This window comes from Acipenser ruthenus, chromosome 35, assembly GCF_902713425.1.
Source record: "Acipenser ruthenus chromosome 35, fAciRut3.2 maternal haplotype, whole genome shotgun sequence".
NCBI classification, from domain to species: Eukaryota; Metazoa; Chordata; class Actinopteri; order Acipenseriformes; family Acipenseridae; genus Acipenser; species Acipenser ruthenus.
Genome location: NC_081223.1, coordinates 212,467 through 228,980, shown reverse-complemented (window position 1 = coordinate 228,980; position 16,514 = coordinate 212,467). Strand labels below are relative to the sequence as shown.

Sequence of the window (16,514 nt, the reverse complement as noted above, 5' to 3'; positions counted from 1 at the left end):
GGAAACCATATACTTACGACTTAATTTTGATACAGAACTGTGGTCATGTGTAATCTGTTTTCATTATGATAATAAAGCTAGAGTTCAGTGGATTATATTTGGAATCTTTGGTTCTGTCATTCAGTATTCTCAAATAAGATGACAAATTAATAGCTCAGTTGGTTACAGTGAAAGTACCATGCACCAGTCAGCCCGGCTAGCTCAGTCGGTAGAGCATGAGACTCTTAATCTCAGGGTCGTGGGTTCGAGCCCCACGTTGGGCGTCCTTTTTAAATACAAATTGAAGATGTTTCTTCGAGACAACGGAGCAATGTCTGATTCTGTTCACATTGTATACAGTATTGCAACAAAATTACTTATTGGTCATTGTCAAATAGCAATTGCTATTGTAAAATGCATGCATCGTTTATAGCTATAACGATATTGAAATAAATAATCTAACTTTTTGGGTTGACTTCAATCCGATTCTTTTTTCTTACAATTGTCTTAACATCATTCATGGAGCAACAGTTGGTATGTGCGTAAACCCAATCGGGCCTTGATACGAGAACCCTAGTGTGTGCTGAAATAAATAATGCGGTTTTCTACATTAACAAATGCAGCTTATCAGAATGCCGAGTGGTCTAAAGCGCCAGATTCAAGGACTCTGTCTTTCCAAAGAATTTTGTGTTCTGGTCTCTGAATGGAGGCGTGGGTTCAAATCCCACTTTTGACAGTTCAATTTTACATATTTTTAAATAGAATACATTTCTTTATTTTACTAGAAAAGATTGTTTTAAGGAAATCAACAGCTGATACCAAACTGTTGTCAGCACTCAATACCATTTTAATTTCCATTTTAAATCCGAATAAAATAGTGTTCCTAACACAAATTGCATTTTTGTTGTAAACAGACTACTTGTTAACCTCACTGAAAATATTTTGTGTCCAAACATGTTATTTAACTTGATTGTTTTAATATTCCAAATAACATATTACTTGAAAAACATCGTCTACCACTGGATCGTGGTCTCAGGCTGGGATGCGAACCATTGAGAACAGTATAAACAATCTATTACTAGACGCAGCTTACAGGAGAAATGCCCTCTTTTAACATGCTAGGATGATCCCTACCGTATGCTGTGGTGGTTTAACAGGTTGGTCTCTGTGGCGCAATCGGTTAGCGCGTTCGGCTGTTAACCGGAAGGTTGGTGGTTCAAGCCCACCCAGGGATGGTGCTGTCTGTATTTCTTAATCACATTAGAAAATGGCACTCTGATAAGTTGTTATTTCTTCCATTTACACTGAAGAAAAAAATATGCTTTGTTTGTTAGTTCAAAATAAAAACAATTTTGCTGTTTGCCAAAATCCGGGATTGAACCAGGGACCTTTAGATCTTCAGTTTAAGGCGGTGCCAACTGCGCTATTTCGACTTGACAAAGCTAGTGTTTCGAGATAGCATTCTTTTTGTCGATCGCCTTTTTGTCAGTCCAGTAAACCTGTGTATTATGAGAAACGTTCAACAGCTCAGCAACACCATAATAGAATCCTGACAAGCTGCGTTTGTTACAGTAGAAAACTGCATTATTTATTTCAGCACAGTCTAGGGTTGTCTATTGTATCAAGGCCCAATTGGGTTTATTACGCACATACCAACTGTTGCTCCATGAAAGATGTAATGACAATTGTAAAAAAGAGACGGATTGAGCCAACCCAAAAAAGTAAGATTATTTATTTCAATATCGTTATAGCTATAAACGATGCACGCATTTTACAATAGCAATTGCTATATGACAGTGACCAATAACTAATTTTGTTGCAATCCTGTATACAATGTGAACAGAATCAGACATTGATCAGTTGCCTCGAAGAAACTTCTACAATTTGTGTTTAAAAAGGATGCCCAACGTGGGGCTCGAACCAACTACCCTGAGCTTGAGAGTCTCACGCACTACTGACTGAGCTAGCCAGGCTGACTGATGGCAAATTCTTTCACTCTAACCAACTGAGCTATTAATTTGTCGTCTCAGAATACTGAAAACAGATTCCAAATATAATCCACTGAACGTCACCAGAAACAGCTTTGATGACACAAAGTCGTATGACACGAACCCTAAGAATGTTATTCCAGATTCATTGTCGCTTAGAAACAACTGCAGCCTCCCTGCCTCAATACAAATACCAATACAAAAATCGAATTACATGTATTTAGTCTACAGGAACCAGGGACCGAGGCAGATAGGTAAGTTCCTGCTTCAAGTAATTTTTAAATTAACTCCATTCAGTTCCATTATAAGGTGGTGTTTGAATTAGCTGAGTTAGTGTGTGATTAGTACCAGGTGAGTGGTTAAATTGATTAGAAGTTGATTTGCTATTTGATTGGTTTCCACACAGTTTAGTTGGTTCTTTTGCCACGCAGTTGTTATATATACTACCGGTCAAAAGTTTTAGAACACCTCAATTTTTCCTGTTTTTATTGAAATTTACGCAGTTTAATGTCTCAATGTACTCTGAAATTAAAGCATAGAACAAATAAGCAATTGGAATTAACAAATAAATCATGGAATCGTTTTGTTTAACAAAATTTAATCTAAATTTTTGACTCATCAAAGTAGCCACCTTTTGCAGATATAACAGCTGAACACACTCGTGGCATTCTTTCTACAATGGAAATCAAATATTGTTCGGAAAGTTCTTCCCAACACTGTTGCAGAAGTTCCCACAAATGTGTTGCACTTGTAGGTTGCTTTGCTTTCACCCTTCTGTCCAGTTCATCTCAAACCAGCTCGATGGGGTTTAAGTCTGGAGACTGTGCTGGCCATTCCATGATTTGAGGCCTACCGTTTTGTTCTTTTCTTCTAACCTCTTACGCCCTCCTGTCCCGCGGGCGGAACATGGTACTGCAATTACACATTATATTTCATAAATCATTTTTAATATTATTACAAAAGCAAAAGAGAAAAAAAAGCTGATTCAATATCAAAATCGTTGTTTTCCTACCGTCAAACAGCGAAGGAATTTTTCGAATCCGTCATTTCACCGCTGAGATATCCCCTTGGCAATGTGACTTGTATCACATGCTTCTAAAACAGCTGCAATCGACTAGCTGTGCGTTTTGCTGCTCTGGTCTTACAGCTGTCTGATGATGGTGAAACCTCCCTGATCACGTTGTAGGGGAGGTCACAAGCTGTCCAATCATACCTTGACTTTGTTTGTAGCCCAATCCATTACAGAGTAATCGATCTGCGCAGTAAACATACCCCTATCTATTGCAACCGAGTGCGCAGCGTTACGCACAACGGATCACGGTTTTATAACATTTTCTGATCATTTTTCAATTTATAAAATTTGTAAAATCGAACAAAATGTCGAGCAGTGTTCCAAAGCATCCTAAACAAAGTAGATTCAGTCTTTCTGAAGTTTTGGAAGAGATGGATAGGAGTGAAAGTGATTGCGAAAATTATCAACTTCCTGGTTTGGAGAGTGCTGATTCAGTGTCTGGAGCAGCATTGAAGATGGATTGGATCCTCTTCAGGATTTGTAAGTATAATGGATCCACACTACATATTATTATTATTATTATTATTATTATTATTTTTTTTTTTTATATATATATATTTATTTTTTATTTTTTATTTTATTATTATTATTATTATGCATAATTTTCAATATGCATTTTTTACTGTAAGTATGTTATTAGAAAATGCAACCAATAATTTTTTAGCAACACCATGTCTCAACTGTGCTGTGCTGCTCTATACAGACTGATCTTTACATGCAATAAAAGTTGCAAGAAATAATTGTTGCTTCCTGGCCGTTTTTATTATTTTCTCATAGATGTTCACTGATTTATTGCATGAGAGTGTTTAGCAAACTTTTTTTATATATATAATTCCATGATTACAAGGCGTGGTGTTACTCACCTAGAAACAGTGTAGGTTTTCTTATCCTTTCAAGATAAGCTGTCTGCCTCCCCCAACAGTCACTCACCCAGTTCCTTTGTTTGCCACATGTCAATCAAAGTAAAGATGAAAGGAACGGAGGTGTTTTTAGTCTGGCAGCTTGATTTGAGAGCAGCCAAGTTCTCTGCAATCTCATTATTATTAGTATTATTATTGTAGACATTTAGCAGACACCTTTATCCAATAATCAATGTTCACCTCTCAGCAGTGCAAATACTGTGCTTGAATCTGTTGCTCATTGATACTGATAATGGAAATGTTATTCTAATTTTCAATTCATTTCACTTTTTATTTTCAGTGAGGACACTGAAGAAAACCCTCCCCCCTCAACAAGTGAGAGTTTTGATGTTTCTCAGCAGAAAAGGCATACTCATCATGCATACTCATCATGGATACATTTCGGGCACCCCAAAGCTCTCCAAAAAGGCCACCTTTTGAATGAAATATTGGACAAAAAAAAAAGGGGGGGGATTACAAAATCTAATTCATGTGGCAATGGATAGCATGTGAGGTGCCAGAAGTTCACATCCCTTTTAGAACTTGCTCAAGAAACTAGTGTATCACTGGACATAAAGATTTACACAATGTTCATTTTTGGAGAGGTTTGGAGAGGTTTGGGGACCCTTTGTAAAAACTCCTGTAGAATTGGATCCCTTTATTCAAATAGTTCCAAATTATATAGTAGACATGTTTGTGAAGCACTGGAAAAAAATCTGGATCTTTTCATATGCTACAAGTTGAAAAAATGACTATAGAACATAAAAAAATGAAAAGCGTTTGTTGTTTTTTTATGTATTTTTTCTGGATATCTCCTTCCAGTGTGGTACTGAGTAAGACTTTTATCACACCTGAGGTTTTATTCTTGATGCCCAAGGGGTTACCTTGAATTCAAGCCCTGAACCATGCCTGTGCTGTCTATACTTTGGAAGATATTGTGATTTATTTAAGGGCACAGCCCCCCAGGCGGAAATTGTCTGTGAGGGGCTGGGGTTTTAATTAAGCTAGTCGTGTGATACAAAAGCAAGTTTTGGCATTTTTGTATTGCCTGCCTCGTCAAACAAGCTCGAGCCACAGCAAACAGCGCTGCTGCATCGGGACACAGAGGTGGATTTTAAAGCGACTGAATCAACGAGCTGAGACTACTTTTTGAAGAAATTGAAAACATACCTGTAGTCGAAATATCTGCTATTTAGTTAATTTATTTATTTTTTGAATTTGCAAATGGCAGACTACATTGCCAATAAGACAATCTGAATTGCTCATTTTAAGCTGCGATGTAGCCTATGAGAATCACGGACATGACTCAAGGGGAATTAGCTTAAATGGTAGAGCGCTCGCTTAGCATGTGAAAAGTAGCGGGATCAATGCCCGCATTCTCCAAATAGTTTTAATGTATCTGCGTATTTAGTCCCAACGCATTATGGAGATAATTACAAAGTGTGACAATTCTTTTTAACAGAGTTGCCTGCCCTTCATGTGTATTTTAAAGCAAAGTCTCCTAATTTGTAATATTCCCCAGGCTGACAAACTGCAGTGCGCCCTCCATCGTATGCCTTCCGAGAAGCAGAGATTTTTTATATTTTTTGTAGCAATGAAAGAATTTGTGTTATTTGGGAATAAATATAAATGGCTTGGTTTGCTTGCATTGGTTTCAATACATGTAATTGTGATTACAGACTTTCCTGCCCAGTGTTGCTTTCTTCTTAGATGTGGTCTCAGGTTCGGCTGAGCAGGATGGTCTCTGTGGCGCAATCGGTTAGCGCGTTCGGCTGTTAACCGAAAGGTTGGTGGTTCAAGCCCACCCAGGGACGATGCTTTTTGCATTTCTTAATCACATTAGAAAATGGCACTCTGCTACAGTATTATTTCCTCCAATTACACTGAAGAAGAAAATGTGTTCTGTTTTTTAGTTCAAAATACTACAAAACTAAAATATTCTTGCTGTTTGCTAAAACCCGGGATCGAACCAGGGACCTTCAGCTCTTCAGTGTAACGCTCTCCCAGGTGAGCTATTTCAGCTTGACAAGCCTCCTTTCTCGAGATAACATTCTTTTTTAGACAAGTTGTAATATAATTAAGTACATTCCTAAACAATCCGCTAGTAACATATATAATCTCAAAGCGCTATAATTTATTTCAGCTCTTATGAAAGACAAGTATCCTTGCGCATTACATCATCCCTTGATTGCGAAATGTAATATTAATTAATTGTGTATTTGTAATTAAGAAATGCAGCTACCTTATAATTATTTATGAAAGATTATAAAAATCAAACACTGCTACCTACTCCTGTGTGGAATTTCAGAGAAAATTGCGCTAATAATTTAGAAGCTTTATTCCTATATTTTTTAATGGTAATACTGACAATCCTTTATCAAGTTCACTGTACCTGTGTATTTGCATGGTCCAGTATAAGAAGGTACGATTTTTCTGGAGTTCTTGGTTGCTCAGTTCAGCACCAGTCATCAGAGCTGAAAAACAACAGCAATAGGTACCTGGTATGGTAACTGGACCACATATCATTTATATCAACTGACTGTTTTCCTCCAAATATAATAATGCCAGTATTTGATATGTGTATACTAGAACATTCATTATATACCACCCAAGTTCAAATCACACCATCAGTTATAAAAATGCATTGTAATAGATAATGAAATTAGCACTGAAAGGGAGACCTATAAAGTAGTTATAATGTGAAGATCATTATTTTTATAAGCATTGATTCAAATTCGAACTTACATGGTTGAACCTTCTGGGGCGATACCAGCTTATGGATCACTTTGTATCAGTCAGGTTGAGTCTGCCATCAGCCTTTCTTCTAAACAAGGGTTCCATCTGAACCTGAAAAAAGAGCATTTGTGACAGAATAGCAAGGATGCAGTTAAACAAAAGACTTCAATTAAACAAATAGCCTAAACACAAAATAGTCACAATGGCCAAATAAAAGGTTTCTACACAAAACAACAAGAAATCAAAAAGGGGTGAAAACAAATAAACACTACTATACAATGACAAAAGAGACTTACTGTTGAAAAAGAGAGATCATTTTTTTAAAAAGCATGGAGTACCCAGGTTCACGTTTTTTAAGTATTGCTTTCAAAACAAGATCATTTTTCAATGAAAACTAAATTAAACTTAAAAACCTAAAGTTAAATACAGTACTATAACGTTCATGGATACATAATTAAAAGTAAATGATAGAAAAACACAATGTATCCGATACTATCAATGTACAATGCACTATTCTGGTACTATAATGCAGTACCACCATGATAATACGATTGTGCTTTTTATTTCTAAGAAGTATCCTGGTATCTACAGTATAATGCAACACTACACCACGGTACTATATGGTACTATTTATTTTACCATGGTACGATTTCTGTTGTCCCGGATACAAGTATTACAGTATCATTATAACGGACAAATATATTAAATATAATTGCGCTTTGGATAAAACAGTCCCTCAAACAAGTTTCTAGCTGTCGTAAATATTACATTGTTTTAACACTCAGAACTGACACCTATTGAAAAAATGTCAATCGTGTATTTTTATTGATAATATTACAAAACATCGAGTTTACTATCCGCGCATTTCTACAGCTGACATTTGTAATACAAACATATATTATTATTGGCATTTTTTTAATTTTTTACTTACTATACGTACAGTACTAGTGACAATTAAAATAATAGTGTAATAAAATTCTTCCCTTCAGATGATTGTATTTCGAAATAAACCAAAAGTCTTCACGATTCAATAATCTCCCGCCGTTGAGAACGCGCAGGATTCTTGGGAGTTCTACGAGATCTGATTGGATAATTCCGTCACTTCACTCTTGGTAGCTCTGCGAAATCTGATTGGCTCGCTCCTGGTCAATTCTTGGTAGCGACACGGGCTATGATTGGTCAAAGCTACCAAGATCTTCCCAAGATTGCAGATCGGGTGGGAGGGAGAGCTGGCCGGGCTGGGGGGCGCACAGAAATGCACAGCTGAACAGAACACCCCCCCTCAGACATGTGCTGTCTATTCACGGGAACACACCACTGAACCAGTTAGTTCAGATGAGCGCTGGATACACAAGAAACAATCTGACAATTTCACAAATAAACCCGTTTGTGTTCAAACCTATGAGAGGTGGAATGTAACAAAAATGTGAACTGCAAAAGCCAGAGCGTCAAACATCAACGACAAAGTTCAACATTTGAATTGAAATAACAGCTGTCAAATAGACAAAGCACAACACTCGAAGATAATATGCCAAATTGAAAATGCTCAACACACTAATTGAATTAATTATACATAAAATAATGAATGTAATTAAGCTCAAAAATTGAAATGGGAACTTGAAATCTTAAATAAATTGATTACAATTCAAATTTCCAGCACGCCCTCCGATTTGTGTTTAGTCTGTTCTAAATCAATACTGCGCGTTGTATTTCAGGTTAAGCGCTGTGCTTTCCATTTGCCACTTGGTCATTCTATTCCCCGGGACTGCCCCTGTCATGGCAAATCTGACATGCTAAAGAGATGCTTTGCACTGTTTCTTAAATCAAGTGGCCTCAAATAAATTGTCTACATTAATGTCTGCTTAGCCTACCTATCAGTCTGGTGAAATTGTAAAGATGGGTAATTGACTTGTGGATGTTCACATCAGAACTCGAGCTGTCATTCTCGTCCCCTCAAACTGGCGCAGGCAACACATCTGCCTGGATTCCTGCATGATATAAATGTGTTTCTTCATTTGCGCGGCCTGCTTTTTATTATTCATTGGGGTTTGTTTACTGCATGCCTCCATAGATGAGCCTTTAATCAGACAGTCCTTGTAGGTGACAGTCCAGTTTGATCCGCACGTACTTCTGCCAAACTTCAATTCAAAGTACAATCTTCTAAATGGGTTGTAATATAATTTCAAAAGTATTATTTATTTATTTATTTATTTATTTATTTATTTATTTTAATTAACGTACTGACTGAAAATTAGAGGACTAATATGAAAGAGGTGCGCGCATCAATTGCAGCTAATCAGCTCCCATTAGCACCTGAACCTCTTTATAACCCCATTGCGCACTAAGGAACACCAAACTCAGCTACTGACGGTTTTGTTTTTATTATTGTTTCTTTATAACGGTGAAAGAAGTTCACGGTCGGGCTGCCTTGGATTTAATGATGCCGTGTTGTCTTAGATTTGGGTAATTGTTGATATTTTCTCTTCTTTAGAAACGTTCATTTTATTGTGTGTTTCTCACTTGCGTGTTTTTTTTTTTTCAATGCAGAATAACATTGCTGTTAGCAGTGTTAGTCACTGAAGTTTGGACGCAGAACCCCCCTCTAGGTACGATACTGGTCGCTTCAGCAGAGCTGTCCTTTCAGCTTCCTGTTTATTTGCCGGTTGTGTGTTTTCAAGTATCGTTGTCTTCTGCAGGCTCGGTGAGGACAGAATGTCAAGGGAGTGTTATGATGATGATGTTGGATAAGTCGTTTGTTGGAAAGTATTTTCGCATCAATGTGATTGGTGAGTGTTCTTTTTTTCTTGAATGGAAAGCTTTTGATGTGCAAAGCCTGTTGACTCGTAATGTAATAATTTGAATTAAGTACAGAGCACTCCTGCGCTGTATGGCAGCAACCAGGCTTTTTTTTTTTTATTTTTCAAATGCAGGATGTGAAACTCTTGCGTTAGCTTCAAAAGCATGTTGCTGATCACACTAAATAATAGACCTGTGCTGCTACAACCTTCCTCAGATTTGTTGACTGCAAGTGCGCAGAAATAGACATCATTTACTCTAAACCTACTGTTCTGAACGAGCGTATAATTCTACTAATATAGTTTTAAAAATTTCAATAAATAGATGGGACGGGGCGGTGGGGGTGTTCACTTTGTTAAATCTCTACCTTGCTTGATCACGTGTACAGTTTCTTTGAAAGGCTGACTGAATTTCTTTCCATAGACAATAAGGGGGTGCTTGTGTCCCTCTCTCCAAGACTGGCCGCACAGTGTGGATATAGCTTAACCGTTGACTTCTTGGGAAATGCCAAGTTCCTTGCTTCTGTGCTGAGTTGCTTTGCTCAGAACACAGTGAGTCCTCATTTTATTTCTTGTGAACTTGTTTCTAATGGTGACATGCTGGGACTAACTTTAGCCTTTGTTTCCAGAATGATGAGACCTACAAGCTGACAATACAAATCAGTGTCTTCTCAAACAGTGCTATGACTTCAGCTTCCTCCTATGTTCAGAGCATGACATGCCGCTATTCTCCATGGGCAGAGAGGGAGATTCTGTGTGAAAGAAACTACATGGAGGTAAGGGCTGTTGGGATGTGATAATGCTGTTCAGTATAACTTGTTGGGTTGTGTGGGTATTTTATTGTCACTGCAGAAGTGCTTCACTCATGACTAATGTGAATTCTCTTTAGGTTTCTGTGAGAAGAGGTGTGCCACTTATTGAGCCCAACTTTGTTCAAGATGATCCTGATTGGTCCCTTGCATACCCTGAGGTAGAATCATGTGACTTTGCATTTGCTTTATTCACGTCCCCTTGGTCTTGCCTATTGAGGTCTACTCTACTGTCTCGTCTAGAGGAAGCAAAATCGAACGGCCCCTTAACTTAAACCTGTCTCCCAATTGGGTGGCCATATACGAATTGTGTGACATTTAAGGCATTGGCTTTGCGTGCATGTATTCTGTGATTGCTTTGATAGAAATTGATTGTGGAGAAATTAACCCTTTATTGTTGGTGTAAGCCTTGTATTTCAACCACTGAGGTAGTGGCTTCATATGTGCAGGGCTATAAATCCTTCATGATAAATGTGTCCTGATTTACCTTTTTTGAGGACTGCTGCATAGGAGCAATTTAGGTATCCTAAAGTTTGGTACACTGATGTATTAAGGTCCAGTACAAATGAATGGCTGTAATCTCTGCCTGTATCGGATCCAGACAACATGCTTTCACATAAGCTTTCGTACGCAGTTGTATTGGAGGATTTTCTCTGTTCCCTTAGATGCCTGCTGAACCTAGAACGGTTTCAGTGATGTGTCATTAAACTCTCAACTTTCAGTTTTAGTTCCTGTTTATTAAACATGACATCTGTTATGACAAATCCTTTAGACTGGGGATGCTTTGTGTTCAAACTCCCTATTCTAATGATTTTTTTTTCTGCTAGGCAACTGCTGCTGACAACAGCATCTGGAAAATTGTGTTCCACCTCCCAGCAAATAGAAAGACCACTATGACTGTTGCTCAGGCCATGACAAATGGTTATGGAATAAACACTACACCAACTCGAATTCTGGTTAGAGCTGCATACAACTCCACAGAAAGCCAGCCTCAGGTGGTAAGAAGTCTAGGCTTCATTGTTCTCTAGTAGAGTATATCCAGACTATGAAAATAGACTACAGTCTTGCTTTTGTTTTAGTAAAAGTTCCCCCTCCTCTCCAACAGATCCAAACTGTACCAATGGCTGTGCTAAGATCAACCACCTTTTATAAGCAAAGATGGATGGTCATGATGATGGACACTGCAGTTACATGTCCTACTGGTGAGTAAGCTTATGGAGGGCAATGGTGCTCAAGAACTGTTCTAGGTTCTAGGCTGAAGTGTCAATTTTCTATACCAAGTCTATGGTGTTCCTTTCTGTCAGATGGAACAGCCTTCACAGAACAGGTGATTACATGGAATGTTCCCCGTGTTCTACCTCCTTGTTCCGACACCACAAATTACTACCCTTGATGTTCAAATGGGAGTTGATGGCCGCAAGCTTGACCCTGCAACGATTCATAATAGAGATTATAAACTGGATGTCGGTCCCCAGCTAATCACTGTAAAAATTCCTGTGGGAGCTGATGGTGGATATTACAAGGTATGTAGAAGTTCAACATCTTCTAAATCCTTCTCATTTTAAAGCTTTCCTCCTAAGATGCTTCTGTGCTTTCAGAGCCATGTATTGGACAACACCTATGTGATCTCTTACTCTATTGAACCAATGCTGGAGCATACCTGGCAAGATGGGCCTGAGAAGACCAAGTACACAGTACTTCATCCAATAACCACTCCTTTCATGCCTCGGCCACCAGTTGTCACAAACAGTATGTAGAACTTGTCCACATGCAGTAAATCAAAGGGATTTGTTGCAGTGCTCCACTTCATATCCATCATTTTAACTGCATGCTTTAATTTCAGACACTGTTCCTAAAGCCAGAGTGTTCAATGTGACCCTGGGGACATTCCTGCCTGATGTGGAGCTGGTCAAAATTATAGTTGGTCCAGAGACATTAACTGTGCCAGAAGCCAACCTAAAAGGTTATAATGTCCAGGAGCATGTCTTTCCCAATGGATCCAAGACCTACACTCTCCAGGTGCCATTTGAGGACCCCAATGTGAAGCAAAAGGTAACATCCCACCTGTTCAACCATCCAATTGCCCTTTGAAAACACTTGCTTCCTGTGGACGTGTTGCTTGCTGTCTGACTTTGGGTTTAATCCTACAAACCCTTGCTCTTTCAGGTAACTCCTCCAGACACCAGAACCTACATTCTGCCCCTGACCTACTTGCTGAATATAGTGCCAGAGAATACACCGTTTACTCATCCTGCTGTAGTCGAAGCCATTCTCAAAGACATCAGTAAGTGCCTGACTATTTGGTCTACAACTACCTTTTTCTAACCAATCCAATCCATTGCCCTGACAACTGCTCTTCCGCTTGCAGTTCCACCTACAGTAACTGGCTACTGTGATGGTGCTGCATTCTATACCATGGTAACATATGGCAACATGGGTCGCAACTGGATTCTTTTTGTGGGCTCAAGAGAACTTGGTGGAAGTCTGCTTGCCCTGTACAAGTATAATGCCAACTCTACCAATTTCTGGATGACTGTGCCATACAATTCAGTTGATGCCACATACGAAGTAAGTGATGGAACTTTAAAATGTGTTTAGCTGTTTTGGGTTCAACACATTACTGACCTGATGTATTGTCTCTGTAGGTGATCAGTTCTTCAGGCATCAGAAGCAGACTTGACTTGACCTTGAAGGATATTGGGACCATGGTTGTGGTGGCTGACTTCTCCCTGTCCTGCAGTTTCCCTACAAAGATGATTGGTAACTCTCCTGCGAACAAAACATTCTTTAGAATAGCTGCTTTTGAGATTGGCCAAAGGTTGCATGAAGTGGTATTGAAGCTATAATCTGTTTCCTTAACCTGGCTCCAAATGCTGTGTTTCAGATTGCTTCACCAATGGAACTATGGCAGCTCTTGCTGTGAAAGTGGAATCTGTCCCCAGCTTGTCTCCAAGTCAACTAACTCTAAGGGATCCAAGTTGCCGGCCTCTTCAGTCTGATGCTATCAATGCGGTTTTCTACTTCAATGTCAACTCCTGTGGCACAACTAGAAGGGTTAGTATTGACCACATTTAAAACCATATTTTGAGGAGGTTTAACATATTGGCAAGGTGGCCACAACACCCCTGGGTCAATCTGGGGAGCCATGGTGACCTGTGTTTCTATCCGCTGAATTACTCGCATGAATTGTGGACATCTGATGGATGCCACCTTTGTATTGAACTGCTTGTCCAGTTGACAAAGGTGTTGTGACACATGACATGACTATTGGTTATGGCATTGCATGTGCTGCTTAGAGACCTTTTGGGTCATTGGCAGTGAACTGGAAGGAGCGTACTAACTGGGGATGATCCCCGTGGTGAGGCCGGGACTAAACTAATACATGAGTTAATACCAATTGCAGCTCAAGAGTCACCAGCTGTGTGTTTGCAACAAATCCAAAATAACTGCTGTTGCCCTCCTAGAGGTTAATAAAACAATACCATATTAGTCTAGCAGTTTCTGTAGACGGACTTGTGGTATCATACTAACTGTAACAATCATGAGGTCCCAAAAAAGTGTTCAATTATGAAATTGCAATATTCATTACCAATGATTTTTTTAATTGTGAAATTGGTACTATGTTAGTACACAGCTGGGGATGAACCAGAGTACCATATTAGCTAGTCTGCAACTTGGTATGCAGCTCCATACTAAATCTACAAGTTCATTGCAACCTGAGCCTTTGTGATTTCTCTTCCAGTTTGACAACAACCTCCTGACTTATGAGAATGAAGTGCTGTTCACATCTTACCGGTAAGGATTGCAATCAAATTGAGTATCCTTGTGGTTGAGGCTGAAACTCTCCTAACCCCATCTCCTCTTTCCAGGTTGAGAGTTGCCTGTCACTATCTGGTCAATGACACCAAGGTAGTGCAGTTCTTGTACCAGAATAATCCTGCACCTGTAGTCCAGCCTGGCTTGGGGGACCTTGCAGTCATCATGCAGCTTGCATTGGGTAGGACTTGGCAATTGAAATAATATAGATGCTCTAGCGTGTTTGTACCTATAAAATTCTCCCTTGCATCTCTGCAGATTCAACCTACAACGACTTCTATGGAGCTCGGGATTACCCTGTTGTGAAGTACTTGCGAAGACCCTTGTATTTTGAGGTAGAGCTCCTGTACAGCAGGGATCCACAGGCTGAATTGTTTTTGGAGAACTGCTGGGCAACCTATTCTGCTGACAGGAATAGCTCTCCAAAGTGGGATGTTGTTGTGGACAGGTAAGATGCTGGAATATGATATTGCTGCTACAAAACCTAGGAATTGGAGTTGTGGCTGATGTGCTCCTGACCTACTTTCTATTCCTAGCTGTGAGAACTCTGCAGATGAGTACTTGACCATCTTTCACCCAGTCTCCAGCAATGCAAGAGTGCTGTTCCCTTCCCATCTGAAGAGGTTTGAAGTGAAAATGTTTTCCTTCACAAGCGGCCGGGATGCACTGAAAGGACAGGTAAAGTGGAGTGTTGGGATGGGGATCTTGTACCACAATGCATGGTTTGGATTGCTTTGCAAGCAGCAAATGGTCACTGTGCTCAAATCTTTAGTGAGTTGGAATGAAAACGTATAACTGCATATTTGCAAGAAACACTTACTATGATGCAATATTGTTTTTCAATTCAGTAATCCTCATTGGATGATGGTACTGCCTGATCTATTGATGCTTGTTTTTCTTGACAAGGTGTGCTGTCTTTCAGATTTACTTCCACTGCAGTGTTGTGATATGTGATTCAAACCGGCCATCGGACAGCCTCTGTAGCAGACGGTGCATTCCAGGGAAACAGAGGCTTGGTAAGAGCTCTGTCTGTTGGGGTATTTTGCATGCATTTTTGTCCATTTGTTTTGATGGACTCCTCCTAATTCCTCCTGTAGGTCGCAGTGCTGAAGGGATGGACGGTGGTGCATTAAAGGCATTTGTGTCTTCTGGCCCAATTGAGCTGAAGAGAGATGGATCCCTTCACTTTATGCCTAGAAGTGGTAATATGCATGATGTGAACACAATTGCAGTTCAAGTAAAATATATAACTATCTCTTTATATTCCACTAACTATTTCTTTCTTCTCTTGCAGGCCAATTCAATGTGTGGTCCCTTCTGGGAGCTGCAATGGGTGTGTGTTCAGTGGTTGTCTTTGTAGCTGGAGTTGTATATTTTTGGAAAATGCCCAAAAGTGTGTATTGATAAATAAAAATCTTGCTTGTAAAGACTGTTTTGGTTTGTTTATTTTTATTTATTTTTTTATTTGGTGGGTGCTTGACTAATTCTACATAGATTATATATTGGTGTGTGTGTCAGAATGGCCATGTTGATGGGATTCTCTCCTCTTACTGCATTGAATGCTTTGCTTGTTTCCTGATCAGGCCATTCTCAATATGGTGTGTTACTCAAGGACCCTTCATTAATTCATTGTGATCCCGGGGCAAAGACTTTCCTCCTCCAGTGAACTGCAGCCCTATTTTTATGTTCCTTCTTGCTTTGACATGCTACTTTCAGTATGCAAGTTTAGGGTGGAATTATCAACACTCCTTATATATAATACCATGTTATAGCATCACAAAAAGTGTGTAGATTTATATGGGCTGTCTTTCTGTTATGAATGCAAGTTTTCATTTTGTTCACTGCGGTTTATACGTCTTTTACTGGAAGTGGTCCCTGGTGAGAGCTCCAAGTAAGGTATTAGTTTAGCTTTTCAGTTTTTAATACTGTGTGTACACATGAGTCTTATTTTACTGAGGAACTAGTTAAACAAACCACTACTTGGCAACATGTTCTCGTCATGTTTGTTTTCACTGTGGTTTATATAGTCTGTTACTGGATAAACTCATTTTACGAAACACGTTCCGTAACAAACCGGTACACCCGATGCGGGGAATCTTTAGAGAGCTGAGTAAAAAGAACTGAATTCACTACACCCGCTGGCAACCCCTTGTGTAATGTGTTTATATTATATAGAGGACGCTGAGTTTGTTGCGAGACTCTATCAGACACATTCATATTATTAAACCTGCTCGCAGACTCTCCGGCGCCGTCACTCTGAGTGCTCTGTGAAACAGACTGGGTTTGTATTTATATTCATGTTGGGTTAATCAGAGATGACTATCGGCGGCCCGTCTGTAGTACTACCGGAGATTTTAATTGCACAGTTTGTACCGCTCTGTGCAGCGCCGTCCCGTTTGTAACACGGTACGTGAACTGCA

At 39.3% G+C, this 16,514-nt stretch overlaps 2 protein-coding genes and 2 non-coding genes across 4 annotated transcripts; all 4 read left to right on the top strand.

Moving 5' to 3' along the window:
- Positions 1–190: 190 nt before the first annotated feature.
- Positions 191–263, top strand: trnak-cuu (transfer RNA lysine (anticodon CUU)). The gene has a single exon. It is a non-coding gene; the product is annotated as a tRNA-Lys (tRNA).
- Positions 264–5,678: 5,415 nt separating this feature from the next.
- On the top strand, positions 5,679–5,752 carry trnan-guu (transfer RNA asparagine (anticodon GUU)). The gene has a single exon. It is a non-coding gene; the product is annotated as a tRNA-Asn (tRNA).
- Positions 5,753–9,046: 3,294 nt separating this feature from the next.
- LOC131705355 (uncharacterized) lies at positions 9,047–14,329 on the top strand. The gene is made up of 17 exons (XM_059007775.1): positions 9,047–9,137; positions 9,222–9,280; positions 9,371–9,460; positions 9,894–10,021; positions 10,099–10,245; positions 10,359–10,439; positions 11,106–11,276; positions 11,384–11,480; positions 11,583–11,801; positions 11,877–12,027; positions 12,122–12,330; positions 12,445–12,562; positions 12,647–12,846; positions 12,924–13,038; positions 13,163–13,332; positions 14,021–14,069; positions 14,304–14,329. The coding sequence occupies exons 9-17, from the start codon at positions 11,619–11,621 to the stop codon at positions 14,327–14,329; spliced, it is 1,221 nt and encodes a 406-aa protein (XP_058863758.1). The 5' UTR covers positions 9,047–9,137; positions 9,222–9,280; positions 9,371–9,460; positions 9,894–10,021; positions 10,099–10,245; positions 10,359–10,439; positions 11,106–11,276; positions 11,384–11,480; positions 11,583–11,618.
- A 31-nt stretch (positions 14,330–14,360) lies between these two features.
- Positions 14,361–15,528, top strand: LOC131705269 (zona pellucida sperm-binding protein 2-like; the record flags this gene model as incomplete). The annotated part of the gene is made up of 5 exons (XM_059007654.1): positions 14,361–14,542; positions 14,631–14,772; positions 15,017–15,110; positions 15,192–15,296; positions 15,389–15,528. Coding segments are annotated over 5 exons (633 nt in total), but the record flags the coding sequence as incomplete, so codon positions are not given.
- Positions 15,529–16,514: the final 986 nt, after the last annotated feature.